At 47.9% G+C, this 22,332-nt stretch overlaps 1 protein-coding gene across 1 annotated transcript in view; it reads left to right on the top strand.

Moving 5' to 3' along the window:
• SPTBN4 (spectrin beta, non-erythrocytic 4) overlaps positions 1 to 22,332 on the top strand; it is a 1,634,043-nt gene that overhangs the window by 295,890 nt on the left and 1,315,821 nt on the right. The window contains exons 10-11 of the mRNA XM_086938242.1: positions 6,109 to 6,226; positions 16,817 to 16,975. Coding sequence (XP_086794368.1) covers positions 6,109 to 6,226; positions 16,817 to 16,975 — 277 coding nt within the window. The remainder of the gene's footprint in view (positions 1 to 6,108; positions 6,227 to 16,816; positions 16,976 to 22,332) is intronic.

The raw sequence follows: 22,332 nt of genomic DNA, 5'->3' as shown, positions 1-22,332 counted from the left end.
ATATCTTTACATGTCATGGCCTGTATTCATTGAGCCTTCAATTTCATTGCACCACAGATCTATCACTCTGAGGGTGCGACGTTCAACTCCAGGAACTCAGCAGTAGTGGGTTGTGATTGTCAGACAAAACACAATTCCACATTAACTTAATACAATACAAGGTGCTGAGGTTAGCACTAAAATCATTCATACCCAATTTTCCAATCAACAGTTCAAACAAACAACATGATAATCCCTCCTTTCATAAGTAAATAAGGCAGGACAAAATCTCAGGCACTGTTAAAAAAAGCTCAACAAATTTGGCATTTGGTTATTTTTTTTATAACGTTGAACTCTCAATAGAAGATGTTAATTGTGAACCGCAGATGCAACGGAGACTGCCATTAGTGAGAAATAGCAACTACAACTGATGTTCAGGGTCAAGCCACCCTCAATCTGTTTACAACTCCAGATAATGCAAAATTGCATCTCTTTGCAAGAAGTAGTGGTATCCTATGATTCAGGCAAAGGCTTTCAATTCCTTGGTCGGGATTTTAGGATTATGTATTTGTTTTTCTTTCAGTTGCTCTCATCCCATGAGTTCTCCAGTAACTCAAGAGATAGTTGTGCAGGTTGATTTTGATAGCTGTTGCTTGGGCCAGGGATTGACAGTACACAGATATTTGGCATCATTCAATAGATGTCCTGATTCAGTTCAGAATGGACCATTGACTTCTAAAGAAAAATCATTTCAACTGCATGTCTCCCTCCTACGTATTTAAAGTTTAGATCTGTCAAAATTTCACCTCAGTGCCAAGCCATTTAGAAAGTAGTGAGTGCAGCTGCTGGAATTAAAACATATTCTCTTAAATGGACAAGATTCCGCATCTGTTTAATCTGGTGCAATCTGACCCAAAGAGTGCATCAATACATGTCCCTTTGTCTGCTGTATCAAAGTAAATAAGGACTCAGCCAACTCCATTCCTGTTTTACAGAGTGGTTAGAGAGCTTATGAGAGCCCTTTTCCAGACTGTCCGTCCAGTAGCAAAAAAAACCACCGTTATGGGAAATCCGTATAGAAATCTGGGTTGTCATGTGAAGTCCCATTGAAGTCATTCACAAATCTTCATTGCAAAAACTATCAAGGAAAATGGAAACCTTGTTGGCGGTTACACAGGCCAGAAGGATTGAAAAAGTCCAAGCCTTATTCATTCAGCCTCCATATTTGAAATGAAAAAATATAGAGTTAGTCTTGCAACAAGTGTACGCTTCTTGCTGCTGGCTCTTTCATCCTTTAACCTGAATGAAAAGATCCAATTACTAAAAATCTTCACACAACGCACCAGTTAGGCTGAGGAGGTCCTGTATTTTTCAGACATTAAACTATGACTAAAATTAAATATTGACATAACAAAGTAATTTAGAAAATTGGATCATTTGACAATGTCAACAAATGCTCTACTTTGTCAAAACAAGTGTCAGGTTTGCACTATCCCGGATATCCGGATCCAGAAGGAGTCATGTCATCCTTCTCAAATCCCTGAACCAACCGAGGACCATGTCAAGTCAAGTCAAGTCAAGTGATTTATATAGCGCGCTACATACCCATAGGGTCTCAAGGCGCTTGAGGAGGGGAGGGGAATTACTTGTCGAATATCCAGGTTTTAAGTTGCTTTCTGAATGTAAGGTGGTTCTGAGTGAGGCGAAGGTGAGTGGGAAGTGAGTTCCAGGTTTTAGCTGCCAGGTAGGAGAAGGATCTACCTCCCATGGTGGTTTTATTGATGCGGGGTACAGTTGCCAGGGCTTGGTTGGAGGATCGTAGGAGGCGGGGGGGGGGGTGTAGAAGGAAAGTCGTGAGTTGAGGCATTCGGGTCCAAGTTCGTAGAGTGCTTTGTGTGCGTGAGTTAGGAGGCGAAAAGTAATTCTCTTGTTAACGGGGAGCCAGTGGAGGTTTTTCAGGTGTCCAGAGATGTGGTCTTTACGCGGGATGTCTAGTATGAGTCTGGCTGAGGCGTTCTGGATGCGTTGGAGTTTTTTTTGGAGGTTTGCGGTGGTGCCGGCGTATAGGGTGTTTCCGTAGTCCAGGCGGCTCGTGACCAGTGCGTGGGTGACCGTTTTTCTGGTTTCGGTGGGGATCCAGCGAAATGTTTTTTTGAGCATGCGAAGAATATTGAAGCAAGAAGATGAGACGGCGTTGACTTGTCTGTTCATAGAGAGTGAGGAGTCCAGGATGATGCCTAAGTTCCGTGCGTGGTCCGTCGGGACAGGTGCTTTTCCGAGGGCCTCTGGCCACCAAGAGTCGTCCCAGGCGGAGGGGGAGGTACCAAGGATGAGGACTTCAGTTTTGTTGGAGTTCAGTTTTAGACAGCTGTACTTCATCCACTCGGCTACTTCTTTCATTCCTTCATGAAGATTGGTTTTGGCGGTGTTAGGGTCTTTGGTGAGTGATAAAATTAGTTGAGTGTCATCAGCGTAGGAGATGATGTTGAGGTTATGTTGGCGTGCGATGGCCGCGAGGGGGCTCATGTATACGTTGAAGAGGGTGGGACTGAGTGAGGATCCTTGTGGCACGCCGCAGATGACTTCTGTAGCTTCTGATTTGAATGGTGGGAGGCGGACTCTCTGCGTTCTTCCGGCGAGGAACAAGGTGATCCACTCCAGTGCTTTTCCTTGGATTCCGATGTTTCTGAGGCGTTGTATTAAGGTGCTATGACAGACTGTGTCAAAGGCTGCGGAGAGGTCGAGGAGGATAAGGGCGACCGTGTCTCCGTTGTCAAGCAGAGTTCGAATGTCGTCAGTTGCTGCAATGAGTGCGGTCTCAGTGCTGTGTTTGGCTCTGAAGCCGGATTGTGAGGAGTCGAGGCATTTATTGGTTTCGAGGAAGGCGGCGAGCTGGTTGTTGACAGCTTTCTCGAGGACTTTGGCCGGGAATGGAAGGAGCGAGATGGGGCGGTAGTTTTTGAGTTCGGTGGGGTCAGATGTGGGTTTTTTCAGAAGGGCGCTGAGTTCGGCGTGTTTCCAGCTATCTGGGAAGGTGGCGGAGGTGAGGGAGCAGTTGATGACATCTCGGAGGTGGGGTGCGATGATGGAATCTGCTTTGTTGAAGATGTGGTGAGGGCAAGGGTCTGTGGGGGATCCTGAGTGGATGGAGTTCATAAGGCGGATGGTGTCCTCAGTGGAGATTGGCTTCCAGTCATTGAGGATGTTCAAGGGGGGTGGGGGTCCTGCAGAAGGTTGGGTGGGTTGGTCTACGGACCTGTTGTCGAAGCTGTTGTGGATGTCAGCAATCTTGTTGTAGAAGAACGAAGCTAGGGAGTCGCAGAGGGCTTGAGAGGGGTGATGTCGTTGGAGTTGGCTGAGGGGTTGGTAAATTCCTTGACGATGTTGAATGGTTCCTTGCTGTTGTGGGCGTTGCTATCTAGTCGGTCCTTGAAAGCGGCTTTCTTGGCATTCCTGATCATTTGGTGGTGTATACGTGTGGCGTTTTTGAAGGCGTCCTTGGTGCTGTAATATGCAGTAATATGCAGCCCAGCAGTAGACCCAGGCAAAATGGAGTCAAATAAGAGAGAAACAGACACTGAATACCTTCAATATTCCTGCCTTACAGTTGGACTCAACTTGCTGTGCAGCAACATTGATATCTTTAAAATGAGAAATAACTGCAAGTTAATAGAGCTCAAATTCATAAATCCTAATCTGATGTATGGCATAACTTTTGACTATTTCTGTATTGCTGACTCTCAGGAGGACATTAACTCTCTGAGACTTCCTAGAGCTGGAACGTAAGTGGAATCTCTATTAGAAGTGAAAGTGAATACTTGAACTAATGCACTTCTTAATATGTCAATAACTACTTGCAGTTTTTTGAAAATTAAATCTTTGTTCTGAATGGTTTATAGTAATGCAACATGTTAGTCAGGTGTAACATTAGGAATACCCATTGTCATTGAGCCTTCGCTTATGACAACAAGCAGTCACTTCCTGATTGTTGTCAATACCATAACATTATATCAAGATTAAAGAAAGCCTATAGGCCTAGAGACCCATAGGAATGAATAGGAGGACAATCTCAATTTGCGATTCTCAATTATAGAATCGCAAATTGAGATTGCAATTTCAAGGGTGCCATGGTGTCAAAGGACACCCTGTTGCACCCCTGAAATGTGCATATGGGTACATCTTGCACACACACATGCCCTAAGGGCATGTTTGTGTGTAAAATGGAACTTTGAAAAATGCACTTTAGTGCATTTTTCAGAGTTTTTGCAAATTACCATGAAGTTCAACTTCGTGGTAATTTGCTCCCCCTATTAGCGAAATCGCTAATTTTTTAACTTTAATGCATTGCATTTAAGGAATCTTAATTTGAGATTCCTTAAATACATAGCAATTTAAGTAATCGCAATTTTGCGATGTCTTAAATTGCGATTTTTGCATTTGGGATGATGCATCCCAAATGCAAAAATACTGGTTGCAATGGGGCAGATTCTGAGAATCTGCCCCTTTGCGAGCGGTTTTTAGCTTGATGCATCTATGTCTTTGTCTCTTGATTGCATGCCAAGGAACACTCAAAAACATGAGGAAATAATAATCCACAGTAAAGGGAGGCATCTAGCATGCTCTGTGTACAGCACTGCCTTAAAATACAACTATTTCATCTAGTAGTGCAATGTTCAATATGTTATAATCTTATTGTATGTATGTCTTGCATGCAGTTGTGATACCCTGCATTTTCGTTGTGGGAACTTTAATTTTACCTTTCCATTGCACCAAGGCAGCTGTATTGATGCTTCAGATGGATAGATAAAGCGTCATTTGACCTCCTAATTTTAAACCTCACATGCATTTAGATCCTTCCAAAACATGGCAGAGTATCCAACTGATGATTAAGGAAATTTATGCAAGAATGACACCGTTGTAGGCCATATGCATTAGCACTTTCAAATGTAATAATTTGTATCCTATAAGGAATGGGGTAGTTTCCCACCAGATTGTCCCCACGGACATCATAGGCTACAAACACTAGTGGAGCGAGAGACATGTTGAGTTTTTGGTCTTCTTTGTCGTTCGGCCCATTCAGAATCTATGCACTGTGGCACTTATGACGCCATTTGTAGTTCATTACATCACTATGTCTCAATGGGTCTGTTACTCCTGTGACCTAACAGGAGCTAGGCTCAGGAGAAGCGCAGGAGCTAAAAGAAAATATCATCTTGTCTGAGCTGTTAATTTGAATCGTTGATTCCCAGTGGGTGGATACATTTTCTTTCTTCTCCATTTTCTATGACCAAAAATTAAAGATTGTTGCCTTTGCTGGAATACATTTAAGATCAGGTAGAGGGAATAAGTTTCCCTACTAGACAGCCACACTAAGAAAGTCATTCTCTGCTGCTGTGGCGATAAAGAAGCATAGAAGAATTGCAGGAACCACTGCCATCCACAGGAAACAACAGTTTACATAGAATAATGTTATTAAATATTGCATTATTGCATACACCAGTGTAAATTAAAATGCTTTCCCCTGTTGACAGTTTGTAAGATTACGAGTTGGACTCCACAAACCCAGCAAATAATTACAGATTATTATCTAACAAAGTAATAATGAGTTTGTCTCATTATGTTCTGATCACTAAACATACATTCAGAAGCATGTACTTCATTTGTTTTTTGCAATTATGGATAGAATATCCTAATTAATAGCTGCGTGAAGCTGATGAAGAAGAAGCAGTTTATTTAGTTATTGTTGAAATGTCTTTTCTGTATTCCTAGACAAAGAAGGGAACACCCATTGAAAAACCACTAAGTCAACATAGCCTTTAAATCATCATTACTCCAACTCTTGATTTACATGTCTCCAGCACACAGACTGGAGTTAGAACAGCACATTTTCCAGGTAGTGGTAATGGTCATGTTGAAGAGGTGTCAGTTAAATGGGTTACATGCAAACAGAAATAAATATGTGAGACAGATAATCTTTTCAGACCCATGTGAGCTGGCTAATAGCCATTAAGCTCTCTGTTTTACTTTAAGTGTGTTACTACTCTCATTACTCACTGCCTGTTCCAGATTTTGAGGTTGCACCACAGTCTTTCATTAAATAATAAATCACCTTTTTATTTTTACTCTAAGATTTCAGGAGAAGGGAAACCTGGAAGTCCTACTGTTCACAATCCAAAGCAAAATGCGAGCCAACAATCGTAAGCTGTACGTTCCCACTGAAGGAAAGAATATTTCAGATATTAATAAGGTAAGACTTTACACAAACCTGTGGCAATGAATGTGAATAGGCAGAGAATGGGTTACACAATTAAAACACTGTTTTCAAAAAATGCAGATTTTGAAATTGAAACTTACACAAATAATCGAAATAGTTCGATGTCAACTGCATAAACTGAAAATAAGAAATAATAAAAGCAATTTATAACTAAGATTATATTTCACAGATCTAGGTCTTGGATTTATAAATCACAAATATAATCAACGATTCATCAACTGTAACTTCAGGTCGCAAAGCCGAAGTGTTGCCACCTGACATCTTTATAAACTAAAGTAACCTAAATGGAGACAAAAATAAATTACGCATATTTTACATCACAGCTTAGCACCTTCACAATAAGAAATTTAGTTCTAAAGATTAGCTGGGCACAAGGAATTACATATCACTATAAAAATGCCCACCCACTATGCAGATATTTCCCTCTTTAATACCTTTCATACTGCGATGCTTATCAAGAAAGATGAGGATCGCAGTGCTGGAAGAATTAGTAGAAAGGAAGCCAGAGAGCATCTAAGACTACACATCAGATAAGCTTGCAGAAATATAAATTAGTAGAGAATTGAAAAACGAAGGACAGGAAAAGGAAGACTAATAGCCAATGGCTTAGGGAAGTTATTAAAAGCTAGAACTAAAACTGAATCGCCAGGGGAGAATGTACAAAGTGAAATAGAAGACTGGGGACTGGCCCCTGGGGCCATACAATGGACTTGCTAGGAGGTGTCTGCATGTTGAGTGAAGAACAGGCAGAAGGGTGGTTAAATAGGTAAAAACCAAGGGAAAAGAATATTAGATTGAAAGATAATGAATAATTAAATAAGAGCAGAATAGACTTGTGTGTCAGAAGCTTCAGAAAGTTGAAAAGAACAAGGATGGGACTGTATTTGCAATAAATGAACTTGATTAAGACATTGTGTACCTGGAGTTGAGCGATCTGAATGCAGGGGGACCTTCAGAAATAAGATTGAAAGGGGCAGAATCGTGAATAAACCACAAGTTCATAATTGACCAAGAAGTGCATAAAGTGTTCAGGTACTTTGGAACAAAAGGGTGAGCGAAGAATTTAATGAAAAGAGGTTGGATGAAGGCAGTTTTGAAGGAGGATGGAGAAATTCTGGTGAGGAGGAAATTATTGCACATTTACTGCAAAGAGAATACGAAATTGATGAGGTAGTGGAAAGCAGGAGAGGATGAATTGAAGGGAAAGGAAGCATGAGATGACCAGGAACATGATGTAGAGACTTTAGATTTGTAGACTTGAGAGAAAAGCAGGACAGTGCATAGGAAGAGCATGAGGATCTAAAAGATGAATAAAGATTGCAGGAAATAGAAACACTAAGGGTGTTCAAGTAGAAGGAATGGGTAATGAAGTGGTGATGGGGAAAAGGAAGAAAAGATGAGAGACGAAAAGAGGCACCTTTTGGAAGCAGACAGAGTGGGATCGTAGAGCTGGAGATGGGATTCTTCAGAAGATAGATCCATAAGGGGGTGAAGCTATCAAGGTTTGTTTCACTTTCTGATCTACAATGGTATTGGATAAAGGGTATTATAGCTGACTTCATAGAGCGGGTTGATAGTGGTAGTCCTTGAAAATAAAGGAATGGTCAGGTTTAATGAATGCGTATGAGGAGAGATTAAAAATTAATCAGGAAATGTTGAGCAAGGGAGAGATAGGATAGAAATTTGGGCAATAGGTATAACAATATGAAATATTCAGGAGATCAAGATTGGCACTGTGGACATCGGGGGTGGTGAATATGCAAAAACTTTAGGTAACAACAAAGAAATGAAGGCGAAGTGAATGAGCACTGCCAGTGGGGAGGTGGAGATGAAACATTGAGAGAAAGGAATGACTAAGAAAGGAATCTGATAATGGCCTGGAAATGGAAGTATTCAGTGTGTAGACAAAAAGGACCAGGGAAGACGAAGAAACCACCAACATTACCCTTACCCCCCTTACCCTCTCAGGAAATGCGCGGTGAGATTGAGGATTAGTGGAAGCAAGACCAGCAGGAGTAACAGTGATAAGAAGGTTTCTGTCAGAAATAAGGATAACTTAAGGTGTAAAGATAAAGAGTAAAAGATTAAATATTACAATACAAGTTAGAGTTTGCATTGGAAAAGGTTGGGACATGAGAGTACTGAATACAGAGAGGAGGAAGCATAGAAAATAGTGTGTATAGAAGGAAAGTAGGCAGGTGAAACTGAGAGAAGGTTATGTGTGTGCAAGCGTTGGTTCATCTTGAAGCCACTAACTGATTAGGAGTAGAGATAAAATATGATGAATATTGCTCCCTAAAATCTGAACTATGTCCCTTTATGTTATGGCTGTGCTGCATAAAAGGAAGTATAAAATGTTAGAGAAAATTGGGATTGGGTGACTGTTACCATGTGCTTGGAATTTTTACCTTTATGGGGATGTGTTTGTAAAAGAGCATTGTTTATTTTAAAGAGAATTCTAAAACATTAAAAAGGTCCTCCTCGGGGGCTTGGCTACGACAGCCGGCATGGCGGACGCGGCTTAGTGGAGCTCCGTCCCGCCGCAACTCTCCTGGCCATATTATCCTGCCTTCCCCCTTACCTGACCCTCCCCAGCGATAGACTAGGTGGCGGAAGACATCAGACGGCCGCCCTGACAGTCCTGGCGGCATCGGAGGCAGTGTGGCTGCGTGGCGAGCCCCGGAGGTGGTGAGGTCTACTCCGCACACTGAAGCCGGGACCTCGATTTTTGAGGCGCCCCGGGGACGCGGCGAGCACAGGCGGCCGGCTGGGCTGGGTGAAGGTGCGGCCTGCCCCTACCTCCGGGATATTGGGAGACTCGCTGGCACTGGCGGCAAGCCCAGACGACCCTGACACAGCGCCTGGGGCCTAGGACGAGGCTCGGAGGCTGGGACCGGCTGGACCAGTGCTGGGCGGAGGACCCACGCAACACGTCGCCCCGAGACAAGGTAGCCTGCTCCCATTTTGGTGCTATTGGTGTGGTGAAGCTAGTCCAGAGGGCTCGGCGGTCAGGTCGGGCCACGGCGGGTTGAGCCGCTGCGGCGCAGGTGGCTGGTTCCCCTCATTGCCCGGGCAGATCCCTACAGGTCCTCGGTGGTCGGGTCGGGCCACGGCGTGCTTGTCTGGGAAGGGCCCCCCTGCCTGTGTTGCGGAACGGGCACGACGCCCCCTTATCCCTGAGCAGAGTGTACTGGGGAAGCAGTGGGACTCTGGCCTGGAGGGCCGCCCCGGCCTTTTCTCTGCGCGGCCCGGAGTGTGTCGCGGATCGCGCCTAGGGGTGTGGAGAGACTTCACGGCCTAAGTGCAACGGCGGCTGGAGGATTGCGTGGACGACCTGCCTGTACTTCTGAACCTGGGGTGCCGGGGCCTGGCGGCTGAGGCCTAGGTGCGGCGACTGGAGGAGGGGGGCCCCCCCTTGAGTGGAGGAAGTGTTGCGGTGGGCCCACGAGGCGGTGTCTTCGTAACCTTGCCCCCGCCATTCGTCAGCCATGACCGGGAGCGGCAGCGGGGCCTCAAAACAGGCTACTCTGGACATATTTACCGGCGCAGGAGGAGCGGCTGGTGCCTCCGGGGGCCCCCCACCCCAGGGGCCAGATAATGCAACGCTCTTGGCGGTCATTACCCAGTCCAGGGACACTCTCTACGCAAAGATTGGGGCTGTTGATGCGGACGTGACTCTGTTGAGTCAAGACTTACGCAATGGGGTGGCCCGAATCACGGAGGCTGAGACGTGAATCACCGGAGTGGAGGACAATGTTGTGACGCCTAAAAAGAAGGTAGCTGCCATGGAGGGTATTCAGAAGGGCCTAGCGCTCCGAGTAGAGGATGCAGAGGGGCGGGCTAGGCGCAATAACCTCCGCTTTGTTGGCTTTCCGGAAGACTGCGAAAAAGGAGATATGGAGGCCTTTCTCACACGCTAGCTAGAGGGCTGGCTGCCATCGGAGTCCCTCTCCCGCTGCTTCGTTATCGAGAGAGCCCATAGGGCGTTGGCCCCTAAACCGCCAATCTGGGAGCGACCGCGGGCGGTGATTGCCAAGTTACTCAACTATAACGACCGGGACGCTATCCTGAAATAGGCCCGATTGAAAGAATCGCTCATGTGTGAGAACCAACGGATCCTAATTTTCCCGGACTACACAAAGCTGGTACAGCGCCAAAGATAATCCTTCGCGGATGCCAAGGCCCGCCTGAGAGGCCTCAAGATCCAGTACGCTCTGCTCTATCCAGCCCAACTGTGGGTGATCTATCAGTCCCGCACTCTCTTCTTCAACTCTCCGGAGGAAGTATTCAACTGGACGGATGAGATGGTTCGGGTCCGGCCGCACACTCCGCCGGCTCGGGATTCAGACTTATCCTCTTCGACGGCGCCGAAGCATACACATAGACGATCTCGGAGTAGAAGTAATTGGAGGTCCCACTATACTAAACGCTCTCCCGCCAAGAAAACTGTAGCGGAAGGGACCGCTTCTTCGGACAATCAGACTGTGGATCCATGAATGGGGGCTCACCGCTCCTTGGTGTAATGAGGTGAGATTGGCGGGTGGCCCAGAGTCGCCCAGCCGGGATTGCAGGTGTCCCCGGAACACACCGACATCATTGGACAAAGATATGGATTTTGATATGTGATGTTGGGTGAGGGGGGGTGGGGGGGGTGGAATGTAGGGCGGACATTTGCCTCAGGGTACTAGTCACCCAGGTTTCCACGGGTGGTAATCGACCCCTTAAGGGTCTAGTTAGAGGTTGTGGGGTTGGGTTATGGGGATCCATTGGAGCGCGTTGCCACTGACCTCCCGTTGGGGGCGGTGGCTCGCCCACACTGCGACAGATACTTCAATGTTGCTGAGGTATGGGGGTTCGAGAAGTTGAGTTTGGCCCAGGTTTGGGGTGGGGCTTTGGGAGACAGCGGGTGTTTGGGGTACTCAGGGAATGTTTATTGCTACACGATGGTCCAGCAGATTCGATTACTAGATTGTAGGCAGACTCACCTCCATATGCTCAGGCGAATATACATGAGCTCGAATGTTGGCGGATAGAGGCCCAGTTCCGGAGCTCCCCAGGGTGACGCTACGGGTCATGAGCTGGAATGTTCGGGGCATGCTCCCGCCGCGTGGAGTCTCCGATGCTGAGATTGCTAGCCTTGAGTTTCCTCTATCGACGGAGGAACTGGGGACGGCCTTAGGAGAGTTGAATGCAGGGAAGGCCCCGGGCCTAACGGGTTCCCGTGTGAGTTCTTTCGGAAATATCATACTCAGCTAGGGGCACCCTATAAGAGGGCGTTGGAGGCTGCAAGGGAGGCAGGCCGCCTACCGGGAGATTGGAGGCACTCCGAGATAGTGGTCTTTTGCAAGGCGGGGAGGCCCCCAGATCGCCATGAATCCTATCGCCCTATCTCCTTACTAAATACGGAAGCTAAGATACTTGCCAAGGCCCTTGCCAATCTATTTTCTATTTTTCTATTTAGGGGGTTTTATAGAGCGCTTGGTGACGCACAGCGGCGTGTCCCCGCGCTAAGGAGCTAATACCTGCCAGAACTTACAAATACAGAAAAACTACTGTGTGAATAAAGCAGTCTTCAGCTTGGCTCTAAAGATTGTTTCTGAAGGTTCTAATCGCAGCGCCATAGGTAACTTGTTCCATCTGGATGCTGCGAGGTGCCTAAAAGATCTTCCACCCATCCGGGCTCTGGACACCTTAGGAATTGCCAGGAGTCCTGAGCCGGAAGATCTCAGAGAGCGAGACGGCTCATAGGGTGTCAGCAATCCTTTCAAAGGGAGCGGAGCTCTCCCGTTGATAATCCGGTGGCACGTGCACAGGGCTTTGAATTCCACCCTGCTACGGATCGGGAGCCAGTGCAGAGACCGGAGGGCCGCTGTGGAGCCTGCTCTTCTGGGTAGTCTAAGCACTAGTCTGGCCGCGGCATTCTGGAGAACCTGAAGACGGCTCAAATTCTTCTCCAGAGTTCCCAAGTAGAGGAGATTGCCGTAATCCATCTTAGACGTGACTAGTGCATGCACCAGGGTTTGGCGGGCTCTGATAGGTAAGAATTTTAATACCATCCTGAGACTTTTGAGGGTCCCAAAGCAGGAACCAACCACCTGATTGATCTGGGGACCAAAGGTAAGGTCAGAATCAAACCAAATGCCCAAGTTCTTTGCTTTCTGGCAAGGGGTGGGTGCTGGACCCAAGCACGACGGCCACCACGCCGACGTCCACGCTGATTGGCCTCCCCCCACCACCAGTACCTCGGTCTTGCCTCCGTTGAGCTTGAGGCAATTGGCGGACATCCAGGCCGCGAGGTCTTGCATGCAAGCTCTGAAGATGTCTGCCGAGGGACCGGGCGCGCGTGATAGGGAGATGACCAACTGCGTGTCGTCGGCATATGACACCATTTGGAGGCCGTAGCTTTCTACCAGGGAAGCGATCGGGGCAACATAAAGATTAAAAAGAGTTGGGCTCAGGGACGAGCCCTGCGGCACCCCTTGATCCAATGAGATGCGCTCCGAATAATGGTCGCCCTGCCTTACTTGGAAGCCTCGGCCAGCAAGAAATGAGTGAATCCATTTCAGTGCTGCCCCTCTCACCCCACCTTTGCTCAGACACTGTAGCAAGATGGAGTGTGCTACAGTGTCGAACGCCGCACTGAGGTCCAGGAGGATTAAGGCCATGGTTTGTCCCTCATCAGCGCCTTGCCTGAGGGTTTCGGTCGCCCTGAGGAGGGCAGACTCCGTAGAGTGACGCGGCCGGAACCCGAATTGCGTAGGGTGAAGGAGGTTGCTGTCTTCCACAAATTTCATTAGCTGCTTGTTTACCACCTTCTCCGCTACCTTAGAAAAGTAAGGCAGCAAGGAGATGGGGCGAAGATTATCTAACTTCTCAAAGCTAATGTTGGGCTTCTTACGTAGGGGGAGCACCACAGCCTGTTTCCAGTCCTCTGGTATGGAGCTGGATAAAAAAGAGATATCTAACAAGTGTCTAATATAGGGTTCTAGTGTTTCCAGACTGTCTCCCAACCTTTTTGGGGAGGCGGGATCCCGAGGGGAGCCAGATTTAACAGATCTGCAGATTTTAACTAAATCCACCGGTGTAGGGGTGGTGAAATTAAGTAGCAGATTTTGATCGGCTTCATCACTCAATAAGTCTGCTGACATTTCCGCTACAGGAGGTATGTGGGGAAAAGCAGAGTAAATCTTGGACACTTTGTCTCCAAAGTAGTTCGCAATGCGATTGCATGCTGCTACTGAGTGATCTTCCTCTAAAGTAGAGGTTTTTGGGGTAGCCAGAGTTTTATATATGCTGAACAGTTCCCTAGACGAGTTCTCTGCCTCGTGGATTCTGTCAGCATAGTATGTGGTCTTCTCTATCCTGATCTTATTGTGATAGGCGCGTCTCTTCGCAAGATAGACTTCTTTCATCCGGTCGTCGTATGCCACTCTCCACTGCCTTTCTGCACGTTTGCAGTCCCTTTTGGCGCAGCGCAACGCCTCGCCAAACCAGGGAGCCGTTCTTTGTCAATCGCCTCCTCCCACTAATCACCACCCTGGTCCACCCAGACCAGGCTGGGTTTATGCCCCACAGGGCTACTAGACACAATATCAGACGAGCCCAAGTTGCTTTCGAAATGATGAAAGCTACCGGAGCCCAGGCAGTGTTGCTGCTAGTGGATATAGATCGAGCATTCGATTCCCTGACCTGGGTCTACCTGCAGGCACTCCTGTCGCGGCTGAATCTTGGGCCTCACTTTCTTTCCTACGTTCGGCTACTATATACTGATTTGACGGTGTCGGTTCGGGTGGCGGGGGCTATCTCGGAGGTCTTCCCTATATGACGGGGTACCCGCCAGGGCTGCCCTCTCTCGCCATATTTATTTGCTCTCGCCATGGAGCCCCTAGCGGCGTGGGTCCGCATGGATGCGCAGATGAGAGGGTTCGAGTGGGACTCTGGGTCATTGGATAGGATTGCTCTTTATGCGGACGATGTGTTATTCTTTCTCACTGACCTTAATAGGACAGGCCCGAGAGTTCTTGAAATAATGAGGATCTTTGGTGAAGTTTCGGGGCTCTATCTTAATATTCAGAAATCTATACTATGGACTATAGGCGAGGGCGCGGCGCTTGGCGATTGGGCGTCGGCCCTCCGGGTGGCAGCCGGGGGCATTAAATATCTCTGGGTATTCCTGTCGGATATACCGGGAGTCTCGTGGGAACGCAATATCGTTCCGGTGTGGGACAAAGTTCGTTCTGATATGAAGACGTGGTCCCGCATGCCCCTCAATATCTATGGCCGTTCCGCCATATTTCAGATGGTAGCCCTTCCGCGCCTATTATATCAACTACAAAATCATCCATACCCTGTTGCGCCACAATCGTTCCGGCAGGTCAACTCGGCGCTAGGTCGCTTTCTCTGGGCTGGGGGCGCGGTCCGGGTGGCACTTTGCACCTGCTTCTTGTCCACATATTGTGGCAGCCTGGCATCGTCAGATATTTTGTCTTATTACCAAGCATCCCACCTGTTGGTGTTAAACGAATGGTGGTATGGTGACCGCAGCGACCCGGTGTATGCCCTGGAGCGGTACCTGATGGATCCTGATACCCTGCATGAGCTCCTCTACTCGGCGGCAAAAAGAAAGAACCTTCCGATGGTCACACAGGTGGTGTTTCAGGTGTGGCGGAGGGCGCTGGGCCGTATGGGGTGGTGGAATACACTGACGCAGGAGACTCCCCTGTGGCACAATGGCCGTTTGCCGGCTCTGGCGGCGTTGCGGGGATTCAGAGGTTGGGACGCTATAGGGATCTCGACGCTGGAACATGTTATGAGGGGGACGACTCTTAAGTCGTTCCAGGCTCTGAGGGACGAATATGATATGCCCCACTCCCAAATCTTTCAATATCTGCAGTTTAGACACGCTATCTCCCCTGCCCTGGAGGGACTGGAATCCTTGCCAGAATTCAGCCCCTTGGAAGCCAAGTTGTTCATGGGGGAACTGGAAGATAAAAAAATATCCCGTGTCTACCAATCCCTCGTTACCCACTGCTCCTCCTCCCTGGACAGACTGAAATCTATATGGGAAAGAGATGTAGGGGAATTAGGTGAGGAAAGCTGGAGAGAGGCCCTGGCAGTCCCAAGGGAGACGGCTATTGCAGTGCGATTACGCTTCATTCAGTTTAAATACCTGCATAGGGCCTACTACACAAGAGAGCGACTGCATAGGGCTGGTCTGATTGCTTCCTCTGACTGCTTGAGGTGTGGCCGTGAGTTGGGCACATTTGTGCATACGGTGTAGTCTTGCGGAGCATTAGAGGGGTTTTGGAGGCGGGTCTGGGATTGTCTGGATGAGGTGCTGGGTTGGACACTCCCCCGTACGTCACAGCTAGGTCTCTTACATGTTCTGGAGCAGGTGGGAGGCAACATCTATAAAAGATACTTGTTACTCCTAGGCCTGGTGGTGGCTAAAAGGTATGTGGCCCGTGCCTGGAAAAATACTCGAGCCCCCCCGATAGAGGCTTGGAAACAGGGATTGGACTACTATGAGTTTGGAACGCCCGGTGTTCGCGGCACGAGGCTGCCCTAAGAAACATTTCAAAATCTGGAAGAGGTGGGCGGACTATAGGGGACTGTGGCTGGAGCCGCCGGCACAACAGGATGCTGTCAGTGAGCAGCTGTTGGATGGACCTGGGCGAGGGTAGGAGGGTACTGCCGAATGTATATAGACTGTATTATCGAGTATGGACCGACATCGTGTTTGGGGTTAGGGGGGGACCCGGGTGGAGGGTAGTTTCTGTGGGGGGGTGGGTTTGGGGGTTTCTTCGGCAAAACTGATTTCTCTATACCTAGATTTTCTGCTCATGGCTCATCCGGGGTTCGGAGTACTGTGAAATGTTTGTGCAATCTTTCCTGATAGGACAATCTAGCTTGTTCTGGAAAAAAAAAGGTCCTCCTCTGCCTGAAGTACTCTCGCCCTTTAGTTTTAAAATGGCCTATACAATTCTAACTTCAGTATCATGCATTTCTTCACCATATTGCTTTTTGCTTCTGAACATCCAGCAAATCAGATTTTCTTAAAGGTGCTGCCGGTATTTTCACACAAATGGTTTCTATTATTGAACTGTATTGGTTTCGGAGTTTGCTATTTATACTGGGACATTCAGAGGAAGACCATGAAGGCTGGCTCAATGCCAGAATATCAGTGAAGCACTACTGTATAAATTTCCATGCAATTATTATAGCTTGAAATCATTTATATTTTCAGTTGTTATCCTGAAAGTCCACCATAGATCCAGTTCTAAAGGACGAACATTGGACACCTATGTTTTATACAGGGGAATTCATAGATGTTTTCCCTCCTCATGAAGGATATGGTAATTAATGAGTTCAAGGTAGCAAATTTAGAGGTATGGTGGTGGTATTTAGTACAGAAGACTTTAAAGATAAGGCTTTCCTATTGGCCTTATAGCTCTCCCCACAATTTGGTACCCGTTTTGTAAGCAATGATGAGGAGGACTTGCCCATGACACATGTTGTTCCTTCAGGTTCTTCCAATACTTGACTTTTATGTTTTTTCAACAGGCTTGGAAGCGGCTGGAGAAAGCAGAGCACGAGCGGGAGGTAGCTTTGCGTCATGAGCTGATCCGACAGGAGAAGCTGGAACTGTTGGCTCAGCGCTTTGATCACAAAGCCATCATGAGGGAGGCTTGGCTGAATGAGAACCAGAGGCTCGTTTCTCAGGTACTCCCCAATCCTGCAATGGTCTCCCATCACCGATAAGGGCAGAACATGAAAACAATGCTCTGTGTGCATGTGTAAAATGTGTAAATTGACAGGTAGTCTGATGGGGTGAATACTGGGGCAGCACTGAACATAAAAAGCATAAACATGTCACTCTTATGTGTGTACGTTTTAAGAAATGATAAGCCCTGGAGAAAGAGTACAAAAATCCTATGTGGTGTTCAAAGTATCACAGAAAATGTTGCATTTCCCTATATATTGCCCAGAGAGTTGATTTAACTGTTTCTGAGTTATCTAGTTCACTTAGAGTCTATAACCTGCATCCCGTTGTGGCTGCTGTTTCTGCAGAAGATTTTCTGTGAATGTGAATGTCACATATATTGATCTTCAGAGAAAAGGCATGCAAGGGCCCTGTACTTATGTTCAAAATGAGGAAATCACTGGAATACGTCTACATAAATACATAGTATGACAGTGATCATTATTAATGTTATGTTTCTCTTGATTTGCACTATGAGACCGTTAAGTGTTCCAAGAGAATGTTCAGATGACTATAGTTATAAAACCCCTTAGCTTGTTAGGCGGGGATCGGGAATATCAAAAACAGAACATTGAAGGGTCATAATAGCTTGACCAGAATATTGAGGAACAAAATATCGAAAGATAAATTTGTATATATTTTCCATACCTAACTACGATATGTGTGTCAAGGTATATAGATATGTAGTTAAGGATAGTAAATATATACCTCACTCTGTGCACTTACCTCTTCAATATTTTATCCCTCAATATTTTGGTCACAATATAGCGACCCTTTATATACCCTAACACAATCATTTGTTATTGACGATGTTTCCTTTGTTCATAACATTGATCATAACCTCAGGGTATTGTCTGAAAATACAGGCTTGAAAGTTTGTAATGTGATTGTATCTACATTATTAAAAATAGTAGTGTGAAGTACCTAAATTAATCTGAATAATCAGATTTAATGGCTGCCAGTAGACCTGTAAAAAATTTAAAAAAAAGAGATGTGACTAGATTTTGAACTTCCTTATATGCCTGCAATGCATAGCAAAATCTTATTATTAAGGGGAAATTACTACATTAAAACAGAAATTATAATTTCAATTAAACTAGCAGGCAACCATTACATTCGGATGTATGACATCGCATACTTTTACAACGCCTACCTTTACAACGCAATTTTTACACCGCAACACCCATTACAACGCATTCCATTACAACGCATGCCATTACAACGAATTCTTTTTTTATTTTTGAAAGATATCTTTATTGAGAGAACAGAAAGACAGAAACAATAGAAAAGAAAAGGGGGATGAATACACATGAAATGCAAATCATTGAAGTACCCACGCAGGGGTCAATGCAAAAAGGTCGAGCAGCAGTAAACGTCATGAAGGGCTGAGCAATGTCAACACTCAGGGCAGGACGTAATAGCACAATCAGAAAAAGTTCCAAAAAGCAGCCCGGGAGAGTGTCAAGTCCCCGGAGAAGTCCGGAGGGGAGAGCCCGCACGATATCGGGCAAGTCAATCCAGTTCAGAGGCTCAGTTGACCAAGTCCAAGTACGCCTCCCCACAGTGCGGCCATAAGAAAACCAATGCGACATGCAAGAACATAAAAAGGCAAATCATCCACATCCCCTTACAAGAAAGAAAAGCAAACCCAAAAACCCCCCCTCCCCAGAGGCTCCAACCTCCCCAGTGCGCCCAACCCCCCCCCGATGGTGGCAGCCAGACAACAACCATTCACACAGGCATGGGTCACACCTGAAACAGATGTAGGGCACGTATAGTGGGCGGGCATACCACTGACGGCAACCCCCGAGAAAGAAAGCGGACCAGCGGGCCCCATCTGAAAGCAAAATTCTTAAAGTTATTCCTGAAAATATCCGCCATACGTTCCACACTCAGCAACCTCCATAACCTAGCAAACCAAAGGGAAAGAGCTGGGGCCTCCCTCTCTTTTCATGAAGCAGCCAGAGTCAGTTTGGCCGCTCCCAGGCAGAGCCAAAGGATGTGCTTGTCGGCCCTGGTTTGGTGTTCCAAAAGCGGGTCTCGAAGGCCAAGGAGCACAAAGCCAATGGAATCTGGAACCGGGTAGCCCAGGATCTCCCTAATATGAGACAGAATCTCCTCCCAATAGGGCCGTATGATGGGGCAATCCCACCAGATATGGCGGAAGTCCCCCAGGAGGCCACAGCCCCGCCAACATCTGTCAGAAGCTGAGGGAAAGATTCTCTTCAATCGGGTGGGATACAGATACCAATCCAACATGGTTTTCATATGTGCTTCTCTAAGATCGATCGAATGATTGAATGTGTGTAGATCGCGCCAGAGATGAGACCACTCTACTTCGGAGATGTCCCTCCCCAGGTGCTCCTCCCACAAACCCATGTATCTAGGGCGAGGCGAAATAGCCGTGGATAACAGTAAGTCATAGAGAAAGGAAATCACCCCCTTCATGGAGGATGTGCGAGTAATGTAGGTCTCGAAAGCTGTGGGAGGCCTTGTCACAGCGTCCCGCACCTCAGGAGACAGTGCCGAATGCAACAGCTGGGCATGCCGATAGTGTTCAGTAGGTGGTACACCATAGTCACGCATGCAATTGTGGAAGGTGAGCGGCTCATAGCCATGAAACAAGTGTGTAAGTGCATGGCAGCCTCCCGCCTTCCACCCATCAAAGGGCCCCTCAACTAGCGCCGGCGGGAATGCTGGATTAAAGTGAATAGGTGTGAAGGGGGAAGGAAAGGTAGTCCACCGCTCGTCACTAGAGACTGAGTCCCAGACCTTCTGAGTGGTGCTCGTAGGGGTGCTAATGTATGCGTTGCGAGGCCGATCTCCTTTCGCCTTCCAAACCAGGTCCCAAATAGAGCGCCCCGCCACACTCCTATCCATGTGCAACCAATGCTTCTCCGACTTCATTTGGGTCCATTCAGCCAACACTCGGAGCTGTGCCGCCTTGTAGTAAAGAAGCATGTCCGGTAGGCCAGCCCCACCCTTCCTCTGAGGTCGGCGAAGCGTGAGAAAGGAAAGCCTGGCACGGCCCCCCTGCCAGATGTAACGCAGGACCATAGTCTTCAAACGCCGAAAGAAACCCCCGTCCAAGGGAATGGTGAGGGCTTGGAAGAGATACAAAAGCTTGGGGAGCAGCGTCATCTTGACGGCATGTACGCGCCCAAGCCAAGAAATAAACATAGGCTTCCAGCGATTCAGCTCGGCCTGTATCTGAGACAGCAGGGGCGGAAAGTTAGCCGCATACAGGGTGGCGACGGAAGAGGTCAACTGGACCCCAAGATATTGAAGGGAGGAGCCCGCCCAGGCCAGGGGAGTGAGCGGTCGGCTACGCTCTACCTCAGAGGGCGGAAGCGCGAGATTGAGTATGTACGATTTGCCGGGGTTCACTCGAAACCCCGCCACTGCTTCGAACTGGGACAGCACATCTTGCACCCGCGGAAGGGAAGTCCCGGGGTCGGCTAGCGACAGAAGGACATCATCAGCAAACAAAGATATTTTATGCTGTTCCCCCGTGAAGGGGAGGCCCACGATATCCGGGTCCTCACAAACCCTAATGGCAAGAGGCTCTATGCTAAGCACAAAAAGTAAGGGGGATAGGGGGCAGCCCTGCCTCGTGCCTCGAGAATGGGCAAAAAACGGTGATACGTGACCATTCACCATGACCCTCGAGCGCGGGTCGTGATAATTGGCTCAAAGCATATTTATAAATGTGGGAGAGAAGCCAAAAGCATGAAGAGTGCTAAAAAGAAAGTTCCAATCCACCCGGTCGAACGCCTTTTCAGCGTCAAGGCCTAACAGAACCGCTGGAATCCGAAAACGTTCGGCCTTCTCAATCAGGTGAATTAGCCGTCTGGTGTTATCGTGGGTCTGGCGACCCTTTATAAAGCCCGATTGATCCGGATGGATGAGAGCGGGCATAAGGTCCTTAAGGCGAGTGGCTAGGATAGAAGAATATAATTTGGCATCAACGTTCAGGAGGGCAATTGGCCGATAGGATTCACACCTGGAGGGGTCTTTCCCCGCCTTGGGAATGATCGAAATCATAGCCTCCGCCATGGTACCCGAGGTGCGGCCCTCCTCCCTCATGGCGTTGAAAAGAAGCACCAAGTGGTCTCCCAACTCGGGCGCGAACGTCTGATAAAAGGAGGCCGTATAACCGTCCGGGCCCGGTGCCTTTTGCGGTTTGAGAGACCGAATGGCAGAGAGTACCTCCTCCCTGGTGAACGGGGCCTCCAGGAGCTCATTCCATTCCTTGGAGACCTGCGGCAGCGCCAGGGTCTCCAAATATGCTTGTTGTGCGACCGGCACTAAGCGGTCCGCCGAGTATAGAGCAGCATAGAAGTCACCGAAGAGCTCCGCCTTAACCGCATCCCTGTGCTCCACCACCCCGGAGGGGGTCCGAACACCACTCACATACTCTCTTTCCCGTTTGTCCCGGAGCTGACGTGCCAAATGCTTCCCCAGTTTGTTGCCCTGAGCGTAAGACAGGCGCCGTAGGCGCAGGAGGGTATATTCCGCTCGGTTATTATAGTGCGCCTTGAGCTTCCCTCGCACCGCAGCAAGAGGGCGAAGTGTCTTTCTAGAAGGATTCTGCTTCTGCGCAGTTTCCAACGCGGTCAGCTCCGCCTCCAGCGCCTCCCGCTCCTCCCGACGAAGCCTATTCAGGGCGGAGTTCAAAGCAATGCACGTACCCCGTTTCGTCGCCTTGAAGGCGTCCCATTGGGTAAAGATCGAGGTGTCACCAACCTTGTTAAGCTCAAAGAACTCCCCAATGGCCGCCCTAAGCTTCTTGCAAGACTCCTCATCCCGTGTGAGGGATGCCGGGAAATACCATTTGCGATGAGGGGACGATTCAGGGGCCCAGACCAAGCATGTCGCCAGAAGGCTATGATCCGAAACTGAAAGTGGAAAAATTTTGCTATCTCGCAGGTCACCCTGTAAAGATTGGTGTACAAAAATATGGTCGAGACGAGAATATGTGCGGTGAACATGTGAATAAAACGTGTAGTCCCTAGTGTGGGGGTGGAGGGAGCGCCAGCTATCAATAAGGCCAAGACACAACAAAGCATCGCGCAGCTCCGGGGAAAAGAGACCCGCCTCAGTCCTTTGTTGATGTGAACAGTCAAGACCTTTATCCCAAACCAAGTTGAAATCCCCCATCACAATCAACGCTCCCTCTCCAAAGTCCCCAATCACCTGCAGAAGAGTCTCAAGGAAGCCATGTTGCCCAGTATTTGGAGCATAGACCACCACCCACGTGCAGAGTTTACCCATGAGCATTCCCTTAACCATCAGCCACCTCCCCTCCTTGTCCCCC

Source organism: Lissotriton vulgaris, chromosome 9 (assembly GCF_964263255.1).
Source record: "Lissotriton vulgaris chromosome 9, aLisVul1.2, whole genome shotgun sequence".
NCBI classification, from domain to species: domain Eukaryota; kingdom Metazoa; phylum Chordata; class Amphibia; order Caudata; family Salamandridae; genus Lissotriton; species Lissotriton vulgaris.
This window is presented reverse-complemented; position numbering and strand designations above follow the sequence as displayed.